This window comes from Mustela erminea, chromosome 16 (assembly GCF_009829155.1).
Source record: "Mustela erminea isolate mMusErm1 chromosome 16, mMusErm1.Pri, whole genome shotgun sequence".
Classification (NCBI taxonomy): Eukaryota; Metazoa; Chordata; class Mammalia; order Carnivora; family Mustelidae; genus Mustela; species Mustela erminea.
In genome coordinates, this window is record NC_045629.1 from 46424445 (window position 1) to 46446365 (window position 21921).

Below are 21921 nucleotides of genomic sequence, written 5' to 3' on the forward strand. Positions count from 1 at the left end.
TTTAACTTGAAAGAAGAGCTGATAGAGAGGCCATGGTGATTTAGACTTGGGTATTGGCAGACATTTTCTCAAAAACAGTCAAGATGATCCTGTCACTTCAAGGAAAACTACATTTATTATTTATTGCAAATAACACAATGGTTTATTTCCAAGTGAAAATTAGAAATTTGGAAAAGTTGTATCTGCCACCATGAGCTTGACAGCATCCCAGTGCCTAAAGACTTTCTGATGAGATCAGTTGTGATGTTAATAAATGTGATTTTTAAAAATACTGTATATAATGGAATATTTTAACATTTTAGATGTGTGTAACTCACTGAACCCATATTTTCCAAATGACCGACGTTTGCATGTTACAAAGCAAGTGTAAAAGATTCATTCAAAGTGCAAGATAGACCAGTAGAGTATGGGAAATTTCATTGATACAGATTTCATGTTGCAACAATTTTTAAGAAACTACCACTTGAGAAGTTTTGGCTTAACATTTTTTCCTTCCTCTGCTTAAAGCTCCTCACGACTTCCCATTGCTTTCACTCCACAGCCTTGAACATAACCTAAAAGCCCTGCCCGTCTCTCATCCTACTCCTGAGCCTCCCTAAGCCCACACATGTTGGTTTTTTGTCTTTCTTTTTTGTTAAACAGCTTTATCCTGGATATACTGTAAAATTTATTTTTTTGGAAGTGTAAGATTTCAGTGTTTCTGCAGAGTTGTACAGCTCTCACCATGTAGTTTTTTAACTTCTTCCTCTTCCCAAAAAGAAATCTTCTGCTCATTACCAGTCATGCCTCATTTTCCCCTTTTCCCCTTAGCCCCAGCCCCTGTCAACCACAAATCTTTGGTGTAATAGCAAAGAAGAATGCAATTATCTGAAAAAACTCTGAAGACAATCCTTCTTTTTCCAATTACATTTCTACGTGTATGTAGCCAGATTGTCTTCATATGCTCCAAATTGTGTATCACACAGTAAAATTAAATGCAAAAGCAGGTATGCAGTCTGTCTTTTATGAAGCCAGACACTAAAGATACTTACAAAATGTAAAGCATACCACTCTTCTCAGTAAAATGTTTTTGCTGTTGTTCGTATAGGTGTAATTACACCACAATATGTAATTAGTCTATTATTGTTTTGAAATAATATATATCCAAATAATATCTCACTTTTAATTTATAATATGGTAGATATCAGTAGGTATAATCCACATAATCAAAGGCTCTTTGACATCCTCAGTCTGTTTTAAGAGTACCCTATATCCAAGACGTTTGAGAACCACTACTCTAGGAGTGATCAATGTTTAGAAACCAAAGGCAAACTTATTCCAAGGCATCATAGATTTTAAATAAGTGTAGTATAGCAGCTCTTAGTAAAACAGAGAACACCAGCATGCCCAGTGAGCTTATATACATTTGTGTTTTACCTTCCATAATACATCTTAGAAACTAATTTAAAACCAGGGATTGGCAAACCATGACCTATTTGCCATGTCTAGCTCTCTGCCTATTTTTGAAAGTTTATTGGAACATGCACCCATATTTATTTACTTATTGTCTATGGCTGCTTTTGTACTCCCAGCAGCAAAGTTTAGTGGTTGTAACAGAGGCCTTATAGTCTGCAGAGCCTAAAATGTTTACTCCCTGACTTTTTTTTTACTGAAACCCTGTTTTAAACTCCTAGTATAGTCTTTTGGGTTCATTAAAATGTTTTGTTATCTGGAATGCTTTGAGTCTGATTGTATAGGTCTTGGACTCTTGACCTTTCAGGCTCCTTGGGCCACAAAATCTATAGCTTCGAGTCTTGGGTTCCCATCCAAGGAATTAGTTTTCAGTGTCCCCTTTAAGGTGACCACAGTATTTTCTGTAAAAGAGGGAATATCTTACCAGAGAAACCTCACTTCTGCTCCTAAACTCCGACAAGTAGCAGAAATTTTTTGTCTAAACTCTGACGAATAGCAGAAATGAGATCAGAACCAGGAATTTCACACTAGCCCATCATTTTTCATGATGCTATAGTTGTATGAAGCAAGAGCGGATTGAAATACAATAAAATAATGACTTTGGGTTTTGGGGTTTTTGTTTGTTTGTTTGTTTTTTAAAGATTTTATTTATTTATTTGACAGACAAAGGTACAAGTAGGCAGAGACCCTGGGATCATGACCCAGGCAGAGGCTTTAACCCACTGAGCCACCCAGGTGCCCCAGTGAATTTGTTTTAAATGTAATAAGATTGTTGTGAAAATGGGGTCTCCAAGTGGAATTAATTTATTAGCTATCAGAAATATGAGGCCCACATCTGGGAAAGAGTTTGGGGCTAATATAAAAGAGTTAAGATGGGGCACCTGGGTGGCTCAGTGGGTTAAAGCCTCTGCCTTCAGCTCAGGTCATGATCCCAGGGTCATGGGATCGAGCCCCGCATCGGGCTCTCTGCTCAGCGGGGAGCCTGCTTCCCCTCTCTCTCTGCCTCCCTCTCTGTCTACTTGTGATTTCTGTCTCAAATAAACAAATAAAATCTTTTAAAAAAGAAAAGAAAGGCTTCTTGTAATTTTCTTTTTAAGATTCTGGGTTGATAGCCATACAACTTGTGTGGTGTGCCATAATTCATAAGCTCACACGAAACATATTTAAATAATTTAGTGGCTTAGATGATGGAATCAAGTGTACAGATATAATAGCCCAGAGGTTTTATTCTGGGGACAGTGAAAGTTGGGCAGATAGGGCCATAAGTAATCCAGTCTACTTTAAGGCTCTTCCATTGACAACCAACTATTAATTAAATACCTTTTGTCTGCAAGATACATTATTCTAGGCACTAGGAATATAACGGTCAATAGAACAGGATAAAATGGGGCAAGGGGACAGTTAAAAACAAGCAAATATATTATTTCGTGTCAGATGGTGGTAATTGCTGTGAAAGAAGATATAACTAATCAGGGTAAGGAGAAAGAGGTGAAGTAGAAGTGTGGGCACTTCTCTGCACCTGCAATCCTGTTTCTTCCTTGCATTCAGGAAAATGCATCAGAATAGTAGTGAGTAAAATAGTCTTGGCTCTAGTTTTAATTACACTGCCTCCGCCACCACCACCACCGCCAGGGAAGGGGGGAACATCAGTTGCAATTCTCTCCACTTTTAAAAAGGTTTGTGACACTTTTTACAATTAATCTCATCCTTATATTGTGTCACCAAGTTAGATTAAGAATTGCTGGTATAGGGGCGCCTGAGTGGCTCAGTGGGTTAAAGCCTCTGTCTTCAGCTCAGGCCATGATACCAGGGTCCTGGGATCTAGCCGCATCTGGCTCTCTGCTCGGCGGGGAACCTGCTTCCTCCTCTCTGCCTGCTGCTCTCTCTGCCTACTCGTGATCTCTGTCAAATAAATAAAATCTTAAAAAAAAAAAAAAAAAAAGAATTGCTGGTATAGAAAAATGTAAGTAATACGCTCTTTGGACCATCCATCCTTTGCCATTTAACCATGCCCAGCTTATTTATATGTTTGAGACAACTGAGAAAAATAAATAGTGCTAAACACGGAGCAATGTAAAATAGGGACTTGCCATATTTGCTTAGGCAGAAAGTGGATGAAATTGATCTGAAGCAGTAGTTTTCAGATTTTCCAAGTGGCAGTCGTTGGAAGTTTTCAAAACAAATTTCACCAACCAAAAGGTTTTTAATTTTGTCAGGTATGTACATTTTTAAAACCACTGTCACCGGGGCGCCTCGTGGCTCAGCCTCTGCCTTCGGCTCAGGTCATGATCTCAGAGTACTGGTATCGAGCCCCGCATCGGGCTCTCTGCTCTGTCAAATAAATAATAAATAAAATCTTAAAAAAAAAAAGTTCTATCAGTTTATGTTGTAGAGATGTTAGAAAAATCACAGCCTTTTAAAAAAAAAATAAGTAATAAAACCACCGTCACCATTAACCAAAAAAAAAAAAAAAAAGGCAGTTTTGACACGGTGGAAAGAGAAAAAACAAAAATCTCGGAAAACAGAATAGTTTTTGCCATAAATTAGTGGAAAAGCTTTTTTTTTTTTTTTTCTTTTAAGATTTTATTTATTTATTTGACAGAGACACAGGGAGAGAGGGAACACAAGCAAGGGCAGTGGGAGTGGGAGAAGGAAAAGCGACTGAGCCACCCAGGCACCCCGAATTAGTGGAAAATCTTAACATACTAGCCACTCATCCACAGACAAAAGCATCATCGTATCCACTTACAACCTTTAGGAAATACTCAGCATTCCTCTTTTTCAGGCTTCATTTCCTTTATCAGTCCTGACTTTGTCAACTGTGGCTTTAGATAATTATAGGGCTTTTATGTTATGTTATGTCAGTTCACCAAAATTTTAAGGACCAGTATTTAAGGACAATTAAGAAATTGAGTAAGGATTACATTTAGAATCTGGCTTCCTACCTTGGTGTAAAGAATTAATTGCAAAATAAAGTATCTTTTAAGTTAAAATTTGTACAGTATCTCTCTTAATAGTTTTTGTCTCCATACAAATATTAAATTAGACTCCCTAAGTTGAGTTGAATTGAACACTCCTTTTTTTTTTTTTTTTTTTAAATACTTCACAGTTCCTTAAACAAAATCTGCTAAGAAGCAAAGAGCCTGCTTCCCTCTCCCTCTCTCTGCCTGCCTCTCCATCTACTTGTGATTTCTCTCTGTCAAATAAATAAATAAAATCTTTAAAAAAAAAAAAAAAAAAAAAAAAAAAGAAGCAGTTAGCCATTTCAGTAGATCTACTTTTGCTGCCAATATATACCTTTTGCTGCTCTAATAAATGTTCACTTTGGGTGTTGTACTAAAAATATTCGTTCATGTCAGGAAGGTAAAAGTAAAGGATGAGCTTATTTATAGAAGTCATTTTTTTGTCTTTTTTTTTATAAGCAGCCTGTAATTTTTTGGTATTTTAAGTTCTGTGAATTCAGAAGCATATTACTTGTAGTCCTAGAACTACTTCAACATGTGCTTTTTAAGACCATTGTCTCCAAAGTGAAGTACACAGGAAAAGCCATTGGGATAAAGGAAGAAAATATTAGACTTTCTATTTATACTTAGTTTTTTATTAAATTAATCTTTATTCTTATCAGTATATGGCTAGTCATTGGCATCCTCATTTGGAATATTAGAGGGTAGTAAGATGCTACACGGGCCAGATCCTGAGAACAGGAAGCGGCAATGGAAAGACTGCCCTCATTGGTTCTTTTCTCATAACATATTTTGACGGATTGCAGTTGATACGTGCTCAGCTCTGTGGGCTTCTTGATTGTGTCACCCAGCTTAAACTAGACTAACCTTCAGTGAACAGGCTGCAAAGAAGCTATAGATTGTAGTTGATGATAATGCAAATAAACAATTAGATAAAATGAGCATTGCTATTCCTACTAAGACCACATCATCATGAGGTTAAGATGATTTAATCAGACCTGATAAGAAATTGGTCAGAAAAATTGAAATCATCAAGGAAGATTTTTGAAATAGAAACCTTGACCATGTATACTGTGACTTGAGATTTTAGCTAATTATATTCTGAAACTGTCTCAATTAGCAGGTTATCTAAGCATTCCAAATGTGAAGATTGGACCTCTGCAGTTTTATTTATTTATTTTTAAGATTTATTTATTTATTTGTTTGTTTATTTGTCAGAGCAAGCAAGCACAAGCAGGCAGAGAGGCAAGCAGAGGCAGCGGAAGAAGCAGGCTCCCTGCTGAACAAGGAGCCCAATGCGGGACTCGATCCCAGGACTCTGGGATCATGACCTGAGCTGAAGTCAGCCGCTTAGCCTAAGCCACCCAGGCATCCCTCTGCAGTTTTTTAAAAAGATGATTGTTTATTCAGTACCCAGTCGGACAGAATTTTACTAAATATAGTTACAAATGCTTAGAAGCCACTCTTGAGGTTTCTGATTTAAAGGGGAAAAGACGTATGTGGAGAAACACTTGTTCTTTCTGCCATGGTAAAATTCGTAGAAAACAGTATGACAGTCAACCAGAACACATTCTTTCATCAGCATATACTGTTGGGTGTAGCATAAAAATGTTGCTGGTGAATTAAGTAAATCAGTAGCAGAGCAAATTGCAAATTGGAAAAATGCACAGATGATTTTGACATTACACCTAGGGAACTTGGTATATTAGATTTCAATAATGAAATGCATAAAGAACTACTTTTGTGAGCAACTGAAGATTAAAAAATACCTACAAAGATACATTCTCAAGAAAAGATGACTTAATTTAAATTTTTTGGTGTGAAAAACTAAATAAAAGCCACTGATGGAGAGCCCACATGAACTGAAATTTAATTTAAAAAAATAAAATTTGAGGAGTAGGGAGATGAAGTTTTAGTTGTAGCACCATGCATGAAATTCATTCACTACATTATTTCTAGAAATCTATGGTGGCAAAAGAGGTATAAAGCCAGACTATAAATTGGAAAATGCCCTTAATTTATAGTAAGGGCAAGGTGGGAATCATTCTTTATTCTACAAAGAAGAGATTGATTGATTATATATGTCAAAATACTTATATAAAGCTGACCAACTTAAAAAGCAAGCCACACATTTTTCTTTTACTAAAATTCAAGTGTTTCAAATATGTTGACCTTTTTGATAATGACAAATGGTTGTCTACTTAGCAGATCTTTTGTGGAAAAATTTGTAGTTAACCTGTCCCATCAGTGTTAAGAAAACTTTAATAAGATGTGTCAGAAAGTAGCTGATTTTCTTTTTTTAAGAAATTCATGCAACGAAGGGTATTCTGAGACGTTTACATCATTGTGTGATTTTGTTATTAAAATTGTCTGTTACTTGTGAAAATTATCATATCTCCATAATTTAACAGCTCAGGAGCAGTTTCTAACAAAAATAGCGTGGCAGCCCAGGTTTGGAGCATGCTTATCAAATCCCAACTCTGACACTTAATAATTATGTGATCTTGGGGTTGGCTAGTTAACCACTCAGTGCCTCCCTTTTCTCATCTGTAAAGTGGGAATAATAGCATCTGTCTCATAGAGGTCTTTTTTTTTTTTTTTAAGATTCAATACTTATTTTTTTTTTTTTTTTTTTTTTATTTGACAGAGATCACAAGTAGGCAGAGAGGCAGGCAGAGAGAGAGGAGGAAGCAGACTCCCTGCTGAGCAGAGAGACTGATTGGGGCTGGATCCCAGGACCCTGAGATCATGACCTGAGCTGAAGTCAGACACTTAACCCACTGAGCCATCCAGGCGCCCCTTATAGAGTTATTTTGAGACTTAACTGGGTTAATTAAAAAGATCTGTAAGTGATAGCAATACAGTCACTTTTTTTTTTTTTTAAAGATTTTATTTATTTATTTGACAGAGAGAAATCACAAGTAGATGGAGAGGCAGGCAGAGAGAGAGAGAGGGAAGCAGGCTCCCTGCTGAGCAGAGAGCCCGACGCGGGCCTCGATCCCAGGACCCTGAGATCATGACCTGAGCCGAAGGCAGCGGCTTAACCCACTGAGCCACCCAGGCGCCCTTAAGCTTAAGTGTTTTTAGTGAATCCATTTGTTAAAAATGCCAGAATAAAGTAGAACCATCAGATTCAATTGCAGGAACAACTGGTACTGAGGAAGATTAAATTTTACTAGTTAAAATTCCACAAAAATCGTTGCCTACTTAAAAGATGAGGTGGAAGAATTAATGGCATGTTTTAGAAAGCATGGCCTTCATTTAAATGGATCTCTGTACCTTTGTCAGGTTTGAGGTTTAAGGTATTAAATGCATGAATTTAGAAGATTATTAAAAAATAATGAGGCAGAGACACTTCATAAGTTAGTTAAAGTTAACTAACTTTAGTTAGTTCCTGTAGGTCTGTACTGTCCAATGTAGTAACTACTTCCATGGATGGCTATTTAGCACTCTTTGTTATGCGGTTTTATCAATAATTTTTTATATTAATTACATTTTGAAATAGTATTTTGAAAGTGTTGATTTACATATATTGTTAAAATTAATGTTACCTATTTCTTTTAGCTTTTTAACCTGTGTGCTAGAAAATTTTAAATTACAAGCATGACTCGCAGTATATTTCTATTGGACAGTACTGCTATAGACCAGGGGTTGGCAAACTCTGGCCCCCGAAATCCAGCCAGATACCTATTTTTGTAAATAAAATTTTGTTGGAACACAGTTATACCTATTCGATTATATATTGCATATGGCTACTTCTGTGCTTGAGCAGCAGAGTTTCTCAGTTGCTACATGTAGAAATATGTATGCCTTGCATAGACTAAAATATTTACTATTTGATCCTTTATAGAAGAAGTTTGCTGACCCCTACTTTAGGCTGTAATTAACCAGTGCTCCATGTATTGTGTTTACTTAAGAGTGGCTGTGAGAGACAGGAAGATGACTGCTGGTGATTGCAGGTGGGAAGAAGGTAGTGGAGAGTGACTAATAATAGGTACCAGGTTTCTTTTTCAGAATGATGAAAGCATTCTGGAATTAGATAATGATGATAATTGTACAACCTCAAATATACTAAAAACCACCAAATTGTATCTTAAGAAGGATAAATACGATATGTAGATGATATCTCAATTTTTATAAGTGGATATGAGCCTGGTTTGGTAGGTGTGTGTAATAAAGCAGTACCTGAGATGTGTTACATGTTCATAAGACCATGCCAAGAAACAGGTACAAATCAACTATGGGAAATAAAAAACATGGTTTTGAATAGTTTATTATGTACCCCTGTTGTCAAAGAATTTTTAATCACTGTTAAGAGCTGTCATTTATTGCTTAGTCAGACTATCATTTACTGCTTTACCCATGAAAAAGACTTACTATCTAGATACAATCTTTTTTGTGGTAAACTTAACTTCCAGGTAGTGTACAATAATACATATATGTAGCCAGTCTCAACAAATAGTTAAATGAGTGAATGCAAATTATAAATAAAGTCACTATTTCATGAATGTTAGTATTCTTCTCGAAGCACTAATCTAAGTATAGAAGTCATGGCTTTATAAAGTTTTAATGAGCTCTTGAGAGGAGAAAATATTAGCAGAAGGGAATTGGAAGGCTATTTCAAAATATCTGTTATCTTGTGTGTGTAAAGGTATTTTCTCTAATGAATTACTAACCATCTACCACATGCAAATCCTAGGTATTTTCACATTGCTCTGAAACCGACAAGATACTACCTTCTTTGTACAGTTGACTCGCTAATTTGCTATATAATAGGGTATTCCAACAATGTGCTTTATGAAATCCAAAAACCAATAATCAGTGCATCATTTTCTTTCTAAACATTAACAGTAGGTCTTTATTTTATTGTTCTGAACACATTGTATTATAGTACCTTATTTATAATATAAGTTAGGGCAGCATGTATCTAAGGGCACAGACTTTGGAGCCAGATAGACCTATTTCCTAATTTGACGCTACCATTTACTAACTCTTAATGTGACCCCAGACAGCCTAAGTCTCCATTTCCTCAACTCTAAAATGGGAATAATACCTTCTGTAGTGAGTTTTTTAGGGAATGAAGAAAATGAATGCAAAGTACTTAGCATAGAGTAACCACTCAATAAATGGTAACCTCATATTATTATTGCCATTTAATGTTAAGTTTTTTAACCAAATATTAAATTTTTTGGTTGTCAGCATCATACATTTCATTATGTATCTTACTGACTCCTACCTTTTCAAAAACATAATGAAGTATTAAGTAACATTCTATTTTACTTTCAGTCAAAGAAAAATAAGAAGAAATCAAAGTCAGATGCTAAAGCAGTGCAAAACAGTTCACGCCATGATGGAAAGGAAGTTGATGAAGGTACTTGAGCAAGTGAAAGGACTATAGAAAAATTTTTAATCCTTTTTTACCATGGTACATTATATAAGAGCTGCATTTGTATCGCTTAATCTTGTGTCTAGCTTTTCTCTTAATAATTACAGATTTTAACGTACAGATCTGTGACATTGTTAGAAAACACATTTTTTTTTTTTTTTTATCTAAATTACTTAAGAATCTAATAGTGCTTTTCCTGAAGGGAACCACCTTGAGATTTAAGGTCTAGCTCAGTGTCTTGGGCAGTTATTTTGTCTTTGTTTCTTTGATTTGGACTTTTCCCCCCTCTTGTTTTTAAATACACTATCCCTAGGAAGCCCTTTATTGTCATCACCAAATAAACCCACTTATTAGTAATTATTTATAACACTCTCCGTTCTCTCCAGCAGGATAAAAAGACATACGAAATGACTTACATTTCTCATTTTTCCTAAATCATAGATGACAGTTGATAAAAATTACCAGAATAAATAATAATGGCAGTTAGCTGCCTAAAACAACATATTGGGACTAGAATAAATTCTTAGATTAAATTAATATAATCAGTACTCTGGGGTTTTAGCTTACTCTCTAAATTTATCATGATATCTTATGTGCCCTGCCCCATTTCCCCCCTCAAAACTACAACTTTTTGTCTTCCCCTTTACTGAATAACACTTTTTTTTCTGGGGCTATGTCAGGAGCCTGGGAAACTAAAATTAGTCACAGAGAGAAACGACAGCAGCGTAAACGTGATAAGGTGCAGACTGATTCTGGTTCATTGGATTCAACTATCCCTGGGATAGAAAATACCATCACAGTTACCACCGAGCAACTTACAACTGCATCATTTCCTGTTGGTTCCAAGAAGAATAAAGGTATATTGGTGGAACATAAGAGTCATACATCAAATCCAGCTCCTTTTAATCAGATGTACAAAATATCATTCTGTCAAAATTTGACTATTTTGAACTGCTTACATCACTGTGCTGATATACCCTTCTTCGTGAGAGCACTGTGGACCACATACTGGTTTACTTGATAACTAGCAGTGTTAATTGTTCCGTACTGCCCAATGAATGGCCTGCTGAATTAAAATTGCCTTTCTGCCTTGAGTCACATGAGAAAATGATGTTGCCTTTTTTTCTTGTGTGCGTTGCTTCGCCCCAGCTCTTTTACATCTCCGTTTCTTTTAGTGGACAAGACATTTATTAAATAAAATTGTCACCAATCCTGCATGTTGGATGCTTTCATTCCAAGATGAAGCAAGCATGTTCTGGATAGTGCAGGCTCTATCTGGACTTCTTATCACCCTGACTTTTTGAGAATGCCATAGGTGTTTGATAAAGCTGGACTGGAACTTCCGAGGTTGTTGAGCTAATGTTCTTCCCAAGTATTTCAAGTGCTCACACTATCCAATACTGATGGCTTCTTAGCTAAAGCTCTTTACATTGCCATCTGCAAAGTGATACCGTTCAACTTGGGCACTGACTTTTCTTTCTTTACCTTTTTATTAATTGCCTCCTCACCCCGCATTTGTCTCCAGGCCACTTTCTTAGCCTTGCTATCTTTTACTTTTTTGCTTGAAGACTTGCTGGAATTTATTGCTTTGATATAGCAATGACTTCTGTTTATGCTTTTTCACTGTTAAACATACTAGCCATGCTTTAGTGCTTCTTTCTGTTGGTGAGCCTTTTTCACTGTCTTGTGCATGCCTTCCTTGCTAGGACAATCCTGTGTCGTGCTGATTTTTTGATACATTGTAATCATTAAATGCTTTTTAGTGTCAGAGAAATGGTATCTTTGTTACAGTATGTTTTCATACCCCTTGCCGTACCCCTGGCCGTATTTCCTAAGTCCTGGTCCCAAATACTGGCAGTGTTCTTTTTAAGTTGGATGTATTTGCTTCCAGGATTATTGAAAAGGCAGCTGGCATTGTTGAGAGGTGGCAAAGTTGAATCCAATTACAAAGCCCCAGTTCTCCAGTTCCTATTTAAAAGAATCTCATAAACATTACAGAACAGCAGACTCCACATATACTTGAATGATTTTCCAGGTCCTGTATTGCCATTTTCGTTGACTAAGAATATGGTAACTATAGAACATAGTTCCTTAAGGACATGTCAAGTATGTTGTGAGTAACACTCTCTTCCAATATAAGAATTTAGTACTTGAAGAAATAATTTCTTAAAATTAATAAGTGAAAATAAATTTGTATGTTAACTCCTAATGTGCATAGTGGCCTATTTAGTATTAAATAAATTTTATTTCTATTTCAACCAGGTGATTCTCATCTAAATGTTCAAGTTAGCAACTTTAAGTCTGGAAAAGGAGATTCTACACTTCAGGGTGAGAGAAATTACATGTAACTTAAATTGAAGGCCCATCAGAATAGAAACTTGTATACATGTCTCTTTCCTCACATGAATGATACAGAAGGAAAAAAAGGCTTAGAAATGATTTTTAATTACTAAAGTAACATAATCACAATCCAGAGATTTTGGAAAATGGATAAAAAGAAAAATCATTCCCACTTCTAACAGTCTTTGGTATGTTCTAGTTGTTTCTCCCTCTCCCCATATGTAAAAACATTTTTTTAGTAATAGTTTATATGCTGTTTTTATTCTTGCTTGCATTGTGTAAGCCAATAGAGAAAAGAAAGTTTTGGGGTGGGGGAGGACTTGGTTTCAATGTAAGCATTTATGGGATAAAATATTTTACCCCTGTTTATTAAGGGAAAAAAATCTTAAACCTATAATTGTTCAAATTGCATTCTTAACGATATCAAATATTTTACAATAAATGGGACTACAGTCTGAAGTTATACCATGCTTCACAATTAGAAAATACATTTTATTTGCTCATTTATGGTAAAGACTGAATTAAGTAGAGTGGTATACCTTACCTAAAAACTAAAAGTGTGGTAGTAAAATATAAACTCGGAAATGAAAAAGCACCTTCTTGTTTCAGGCTTGTTTTAATCCTGTCAGCTTCCTTTCATTCCCATGGTTCTCAGTCCTGGCTATACATTATAGTCATCTAGGAAGCTTTGAAAAACGACACACACACATACATAAGTGTACCAGCATACAAATACTCTGATTTAATTTTATTTTATTTTTATTTTCTTAAATAATCTCTGTGCCCAACATGGGTCTTGAACTCACAACCCCAAGATTAAGAGTTACATGCTCTACCGACTTGAGCTAGCCAAGCACCCTTAGAGCTTCTGATTTTAATTAGTCTGGGCTGAGGCTCCAGTGTCTACTTTTAAGAAGTTTTTCAGTTGATTTTAATGTGCAGCCAGGTTTCAGAATCACTGCCTTATACTTCGTGTGTGTGTGTATACGTGTGTGTATAAATATTTAAGAAAAGAACATGTAACTAAGGAGAAGTGCTCATATTTTTAGTGGGTGAGTATTCTGAGTACAGCAGAATATGTGCTGTTTTCCTCTTTGCTCTTTTGTACTTTCTTTGAGCAAGTCATTCTGCTGTTGAAAGCATCAGTAATATATAAAGTTCAAGCCTACTCTTAGTTTTTAAATTAAAAGTCATTCATGGTGGTCATGTCACTTTTAAGAGTTTTCATTTTTATTTTTAAAGCTCAAGCTATTTAGAGGACAGTAGGGGATAAAAGGAGTGATAAATATAAGCCAGGCAATCAGAGAAATTTGAAAATATCTCAGTTTTATCAGTTTTTAACCTTCTTTTCTTTTCTTTAAGTTTCTTCAGGATTGAACGAAAACCTCACTGTAAATGGAGGAGGCTGGAATGAAAAGTCTGTAAAGCTCTCCTCACAGATCAGTGCAGGTGAGGAGAAGTGGAACTCTGTTTCACCTGCCTCTGCAGGCAAGAGGAAAAGTGAGCCATCTGCCTGGGGCCAAGACACTGGAGATGCTAATGCAAATGGAAAAGACTGGGGAAGGAGTTGGAGTGACCGTTCAATATTTTCTGGCATTGGTAAGAAGTGTTGGAAATTTTTAAGTTCATTTACAGTTGCTTCTTTCTGGTACATTTTGAATTTTTGAGGAATGAAAAAAAAAACAAAAACCCATGAGTAGAAAATAGGAGTAAAGCTATACAGAACTAATAGTAATAACTAACTCATTCAGATCCTTCACATAGAGCAAAGTGGGAACTAAAAAAGTCAGTAGTAGCTTTACTTAGTGTTCTGACATACTTTTTATCTCATTATCATCCAATTATCAGTATAACTAAGGGGTATAATTGTGTGTTTTTGGTGATGTTATAAATGTAATGTGTGAGCAGACTTTTTAATTTCAACAGTTTTTCTGTTGAGTTTAAATAAGAATAATAAAAGTAGTTTACAGCATCCACTTTTATACTGTTTCACAGTCTGCAAAATGCCTTTTTATAATTAATTTTTCCTCTTTGGTTTTAAAGATACAGACAGTAATTGAGAAGTATTCTTTTTGAAAGCTATCAAATAAAAAGCAACTTAAATTCCTGTGTGTGTGTGTGTGTGTGTGTGTGTGTGTGTGTGTTACAGAAAAGTCCATGTTTAATATGAAAACTAAAGAGAAGGAAAACCCCACTGTTCTCACACTACCCAGTGACAACCACTGTTTTTTTATTTTTTTAATGGTCTTTTTTTCCCCGTGTAGTTTTTTGGGTTTTGTTTTGTTTTTGTTTTGTTTTACATAATCTAAAATGGATATGCAATTTTATGTCCCCACACACACACACACACACTTAATATAGTAACATAAACATTTTCCTATTTGTATTTTTATTTGAAAGCCCTATAATATATCATATAAGCATAGCATATAAATTATTCAGCTATTCCCACATTATCAAAAAAAATTTTTCTGTTTTTAACCATTGTAAATAACATTGAATTGACTATATTTTGGGTTATTTCTTTAGCATAGAGTCTTGGGAGTGATATTACTGGGTTTAAGGGACTATAAACATACAGTGCTCTATGACATGTTGACAAAGTATTTTCTAAGAGAGTAGTTCTAATTTAGCATCAATTAGTGATGCTAAATTGTCAGCATCAATATGAGTGCCATTTATCATGTGCTGACCAAGACTGGGTATTCTTATTTAAAAAATCTTTTCTAACTTGATACAAAATACATAAATTGTTCTGGTTAACTTTTTAAAATCAGTAACGAGGTTGAATATTTTTCACAACTTTCTTGATCATTTCTATTTTATGAATTGTCTATTCATGTTCTTCGCCCATTTGTCTAACGACCTCTTGTTTGTTTGTTTTTTTTTAATCAAGTTGTAATTCCTTGTATATTAAATGTACACTTTTTTTCTGTTGTGCTTGTTGCAAATACTTTTGTTTTAGTTCTTTTCTTTGGGAGAGTGATAGACACTACAGGGTTTTTAGTGGTTAAGTGGAAAAAACTTTCTTCCAGCGTTATTTGCTTTTCCCATCACTTTTAAATCTAAGAAGACTCAAGTTGACTATTTTCCCCAAGAAGCCAACTCTAGATCTACTGACAATTATTTTTAAGTTTGTTCTTCCTTGAAATGTCCAGAAATTGTGTAGAAATACCAAAATTTGTTTGGAAGAAGACAGTCCCTCACTCCCAGCCTCATTTTCCATAGTGAAGAAAGCAGAAATGTCTGTGCTTTAAAGCACCCTTTCATATTTAACAAAAGATCATCAGATTTTTATCAAGTAATGTTAAAAACTATGGCCTTTTCAGAGATTTGCAATTTACTTATAAAAGCTACGTAGCATTTTCCTAATTAGGACATAAATTAGATGGTATCTGCTTAGTGGTTGCTACAGATAAAATTAAGCAGCAGGTTAGAGTTCCTTCCTGGGTGGATTTGTACCTTTGTTGAAATTGAAATGGAACTATATTAAATTGGGTTTATAGTGAATCTCTAAGAAAAGACTGGTGTGACTGGTCTCATGGATAGAGATATATTGCTTAAAATATTCATTTATGTTTCTAAGAAAGATCTTGAAAATGTTGAGGAAATAGTATAATACAGTGGAATGAGTGTGGACTAGTAGAAATGGACCTATTTGGAATGAATCCCTGTTTTCCCACATAATAACTTTTATGGAAATCAGGCTTAGTTTTTTTAACCTGTATGAACCTCCTATTTTAATAGTTGTGAGGATTGGCTGTAATGAATGTCAAGTACCAAGTGCAGTGCCTGGCTCCAAGTTGTAGCATAATTTTGGTAAATAATAAGGTAACTTGCTAAAGTGGAGAAAGACATAGGCTTTGGAAATCAGCTTAAGTTCCAGTCATGGGTCAGCTGTTTTTTGGCTGTCAGAAAGTACCTTAACTACTCTGAAATTGTGCCTAGCAGGCTTACACTAAGGATTAGTGTTTGGTATGAAGAGCTTGGCCTATAATAGACATCCAGTAAATAGAAGCTATTGCTGTATTGTCCTAATTTCTAAGGTTATCTTTAAATATTATTATCATAGTTTAAATCTGTACGTATCTTTCAACTTTTCTTTTGCAAATTGAAGGTTCCAAGTGACGTTCTTTATTTTAACAGCTGCTTGGTCTAGTGTGGATAGGGGAATGAATACCTCTGAACAGAATTCTTCTTTTGCATCTCTCACACTTAACTCTGCTGTTTCTGGTATGTGAAAACAGTCTTTCATTTAGTTAACAAAAGAATTTCTGTTTAAATTCTTTTTAGCTCATGCTATTTGAAAAATAGTCAAGTACTGCTGTCAACGTAAATAATATATAAAGTAGCAGAGGCCTTAATAAAAGGGAAGAAAAGAAGACCTAAATTCTTAACTATAGGTGGCTTGGTTCCTTTCTCTTGTGAAGATAGTTAGATTCTGTGGCCTAACATTACTGAAAGTTCTTTGGCACACAGACAAATAAAAAGAGAAGGCCTTCCCTTCAGGCTCATGATACTTTTCTGTTACTAGCGTATTTCTACCGTACTTCTGCTTGCAATTTCTATTTACCTTTACTCATCATGAGTTTATATGTAAGCCTTTTAGGTTATATAGACCCTCACATAATAACTCTACTTAGAGTATCTGTTGATTTAGAAAATACAGTGTTACTAATAATCTGTATTATTTCAGCATTACTTAAATGGAGGTGCCTTTTATTAATCACAAAGAAGTCCAATGTACTTAACAAATACTACATAAATGTGGGAGGTGTTTAGCTTGTAACCTTTTGTTCACTGTGGAATTCATGGACCCAGTTTACTAATTAGGTAGCTCCACAGTGTCTGGAGTCACTAGAATGAGAGGTCAGCAGACTTTTTCTCTAAGGGCACAGTAATAAGTATTTTAGGCTTTGTGGGCCCTGCTGTCTCTGCGGAACTACTTAGTTCTGATACTATAGCCGGAAGGCAGCCAGAGAGAATACATGAACAGATGGCTGTGTCTGGTTTTGAAATACTATTCTTTTGATTTTTTTAAAGTCATTTGTAAATATAAAAACTGATCATGGCTCATGGGTCACACAAAAAGGGAGTGTTTGCATTTGGCCTGTGGGTCGTAGTTTGCCAACCCCTTGCTCTCATAGACTACATTTCAGTTCCAGAGATAGGAATTAATTGCCTTTCATTTGATGACTTGGCACAGCACAGATGCTCTTCTCTTCATATATTCAGGGAAAGAGAAAGCAGCATGGGCTACTAAGGAAATAGCAGTAGTGTTACTCTGGTGCTTATAGGCAGCTAATATGCTAATAATACATGAGTTTATAGTGTTATTCTACTTGTTTAAATTTATATTTAAAAATATGTAACTATTTTAAGTGTGTAACAAGCCATTATATTAGTGGAAGGCTGGTAAAATCATCTTTAACCAGGTGAAAACGTGTAAGTTAGGAAGGACTTTTATAAGAGGTCATAATTGTGTGTAAGTCTTTTATGGTAACTGGTTTTCTTAACCATTTCTTTGTATCAGTGGCTCTGAATCCAAAGTGAGTATCAGAGTCTCCAAGGATTTTAGTACATGTGGGAATTCTGATTCAGAAGGTCTGGGGTATAGGTATCCCTGAAGGAGAATCCCTGCTTTTATGTTTGCATTCTAAAATGAATTTATAGCTGTAGAACAAGGATTTTTGACCTGGTACCGATGAATTTCTGTGCCTGCAAAATTTTGTGTAAGTTCTGGACGGTAGTCCGTCACAGCTTTCATCAGATTCTAAAGACTGTGTGACCCCATTCTCACCCCACCTCCTCCCCAAAAATGAAGACAGAAGGAACTTAGAAGATACTTAGAAGATAATAGTCTCTTCTCTTTAAGTGCACCTGAACTTAACTTGATCTCTGAACCACCAGCTTCCCTTCCCTCTGTCTCACCTCTCTAGATAATCATGTTTTTTTAACTTTTTCTTAGGCAGAACATTCCTGCAAACCCAGGTATTTTCTAGCTCTCTCTTAAGGTTCTCTCAGGTTATAGGCATATCCTGAAACATTCAGGATTTCTTTTATGCTTTTTTATTTTTCATTAAGAAAAAAATAAAAGAACTTTTTTTCACCTTGAAATTTGTAGATTATCAGTTTAAAATAGGTATTATAAAAGACTAAATTTAGTGGATTGATACTAAGGACAATATATACTATCCAATCAGTTAATTCAATCAAGTAATTATCATGCTTAGTCTGAAATTACCCTCAATTCTACTTTTCCTTAACTCTTTTTCTAATGTCTGAATTTTTCCTTTTAGGGGAAAAAAAAATATTAAACTCCGTGTGCAAAGTATAGAACTATTGTTATAAAGCATCATTAGAAAATTCCATTTTTAATTTTATTGCATTCGTTTTCATTTAAGGGTCTACTGCTGAGCCAGTTTCTCATTCTACCACTTCTGATTATCAGTGGGATGTTAGCCGTAATCAACCCTATATCGATGATGAATGGTCTGGGTTAAGTATGTCCTTTTAAAATTATGTTTTTGTTTTTGTTTTTTCAGAATTTTCTTTCTAGCACCCTAAATTCATGCTTTATGTTTTAATTTTAATCCTAATTTTCACCTCTTAGGCCATAGTAATATAATTTAATACTAAATGTGTATACTACTTGTAAACTGATGATTGAATATCTGTAGAATTTAAATTTATACTTTTTGTGGTTGAGGAAATATTTAAACATGATGTTTTCTTAGAGTTGCTCTGTAGTTTTTATTTTAAATTTTTTTGTTTTAAATGAATGTTCTGCTTCTCTTAATTTTAGTCTAATAGAATGAATATAATATATAGGAATGGCTTTCAATTTGTGAGGTATGCAAGTTTCATATTATAAAATCATTTTCTTAGCCTGATTCCCACTGGAATCTCAGGAAGGTTAAAGACAAGAGTTAGGTTTTTTTTGTTTTTTGTTTTTTGTTTTAAAAAAAAAAAATGGAAGAGAAAAGAAGATGGATTTTATGTTCAGAGAACTAATGCCATCTTCACCTTAAAAAAAAAAAAAAAAAAACTGATAAGATTTTTTTCCCCTGCAACTTCAAACCTCAAAATGTACTCCTTTCTCAGAATTTTTACAGCCATCCTTCTATTTATTTAGCATTTGTTACCTTGTGGACTTTTCCACTGTTTGGTCAGCATGTGTGGGGGTAGAAATTCTTGAAGAATATCTTGTGTTTCTTCAAGTAGAGTTGAAATGAAACTCTCTAAAACTAGGAACTTCCATTACTCCTGGAACCTCAGTACCTAGTGCAGTGCTTTATAAAACACAGGCGTTCAGTAGTAATAATGATAAGAAAAGCAAATAGCTGACTGTACCAGGCACTGGTCTAAGTCTTGTGCATTTTATTAGATTATTTTAATGGTTACAGCAGTTCTACGAAGTATCTGTGTTTTCCCCACACTTTCCAGATGAAGAAACTGAGGCAAAGGAAACTTACCTAACCCACACACAGCTAGTGGAGGAAATGGTATCAGACTTGGGTAGTCTGACACCAGAGTTCATGCTCTTAAAATCTCACCACATGGTCCAGCCTTAGTGATTATTGTAATCACGGAGGTAAACTTGCAATGCAGTACAAAAAAGTAGTCTGTAGACTACTTAGTCTCTACACATTCACTGAAGCACAATTCTTGCAGATTAAAGGAAGTGAGCTGGAAAGGGTAGATGAGGCCATAAAAAGCCTTGAATTGCTGGCTAAAGATTAGGGAAGTGGGGTTGGCGTGCTACCTGGGAATGTATTTCCTACTTCTAGTCCTTACTTTAATACATAGTACCTCCTATGGCTTGGACTTCAGCACTTACCTTGGAATCTGGATAATTGAGCTGTAAGATGGAGCAAATAATCTGTCCTATCTACTTCTGTAGATCGTTGTGAGGTTTTAATGTGGTAATGAATGAACATCAAAGCTTTTTGCAGATTAAACAGTACCATGTAAATCCCTAAGGTATTACAGGATGTGAAGATAACGATTATGGCGGAAAAAAGTCTGTACTTTGGGAAGAATGGTCAGCTTTGTGCAGAATAGAATTGAAGAGCGATTATAGGAATGCTAGAGAAGAGCAGCGAGGCAACTGGGGGCTGAGGCGGAGAACATCCAAGCCGTCAGGGCTCTAGGTTTCCCTGCCTGCACAGAGTAACTCCACTTTTAACCATTTTAGAGTTCTTAATGACATGGAAAACACGATTGGCTGCTAATATAAAAGACTGAAGAAAAAGCATGTATCCACAGGACACTATTGCAAAATAAAAGTATCAGAAACACCATCTTTCAGTGGTTAGGCTGTTGGAAGTCTTTTAAGTCCAAAGTCTCTGTTTTAACCTCATTTTTCTCTGTGAATTTTATTTTTTGTGTTATCATCTTTAATGTGGCTGATTTTGATACTCCATGAACTTAATTATTCCTTCTAAATTTATAAGATGCGTGACTCGGTATTTGAGATAACTAATCCACAGAGTATGTATATGTGTGTGTGAATGTACACACATACGCTAGCTTTACATATAATAGTGTGATCTGATTAAGATACTGACCATCTGGTTTGAGGCATAAACATCATTACCTGACAAAAAGGCATTGAATTTACCCAAATGCTTGAGTATAAAGTTAAGATTCTAAACTACAGAAGATAACATTTTTTTTAATTCATTTTTTAAGATTTTATTTATTTATTTGACGGAGAGATAGAGAGCACAAGTAGGCAGAGCAGCAGGCAGAGGGAGAGGGAGAAGCAGGCTCTCCACCGAGCAGGTAGCCCGACGTGGGTCTTGATCCCAGGACTCTGGGATCATGACCTGAGCCGAAGGCAGCCACTTAACCGACTGAACCACCCAGGTGCCCCAAGATAACATTTTTTTAAAGAGAATGTTGATCTTATTAGTTGTCTTGATCTTTGTAAAGGAACAACATCATCATAACCCCTGTAACAAGTCCGATTTTGATAGGATTTTGTTTTTGTTGGCACACCAGAGCGAATAAATTTGCTGCAGCATAGTTAAGGGGTTGAGAGCAAGAGTTTTGAGGACCAACTGCTTGGGTTTGAATACTTAGCCTTTACCCTTAGACAGGTGCGTAGCATGGTCATTGTATGCCTCAGTTTCATCATTTGTAAAAAGAATACTACTTCTCCCACAGCTGTGAGAGAATTAAATGATAAAATATATATATAGCACCTAGAACACTGCCTGATTATACAGTAAATATTCAATCAGTGCTATGGTGCTATTGATATTCTTCTGGGGCAATATTTGTCTACTCAGTGGAGTAGTAGTGTCTGAACACTAGAGTCTTTCTAACATAATTGTTTTGTTGAATTAAAGTTAATACTAAAATAAGTTATGACCAAAAACGACTGATAGCCATTTTATTTAACTGAGATAAAATAAGTGATTAGCTATGAGATGCTTAAACCTAAAACATTAAAGTCCCTTACCATTTTGAAAAGACACTAATACAGCTATTTGAAAAGATATCTGCATACCAATGGGAGAGTTTTGAGAAATGACAAGTTAATCTGTTTATAAATGGAGAAAACTATCCAGTGAATTAAACTATACTGCATAGTTTCCTTAAAGGGAGTTTATTAGCATATTAGGCCCATGAATCTTAAGAATTATGTGTTTAGAAGTCTCCTGGTGACAACTTTTATGTTAAGGTGATCTCTTGATTTATGAAGTAGTTATATTTGATCCCAATTAATACAAAAACAAACCTGAAATCAATAAACCTGGAAAAAAATCACCA

At 35.3% G+C, this 21921-nt stretch overlaps 1 protein-coding gene across 3 annotated transcripts in view; it reads left to right on the plus strand.

The window, feature by feature from the left end:
- Positions 1-21921, plus strand: part of MTDH (metadherin) — a 59368-nt gene that overhangs the window by 17577 nt on the left and 19870 nt on the right. The window contains exons 3-8 of one of the 3 annotated variants that reach the window (XM_032315544.1): positions 9702-9786; positions 10482-10658; positions 12064-12129; positions 13504-13740; positions 16288-16374; positions 18546-18644. In XM_032315544.1, coding sequence (XP_032171435.1) covers positions 9702-9786; positions 10482-10658; positions 12064-12129; positions 13504-13740; positions 16288-16374; positions 18546-18644 — 751 coding nt within the window. The remainder of the gene's footprint in view (positions 1-9701; positions 9787-10481; positions 10659-12063; positions 12130-13503; positions 13741-16287; positions 16375-18545; positions 18645-21921) is intronic. The other 2 variants (XM_032315545.1, XM_032315546.1) reach the window with 2 other exon arrangements.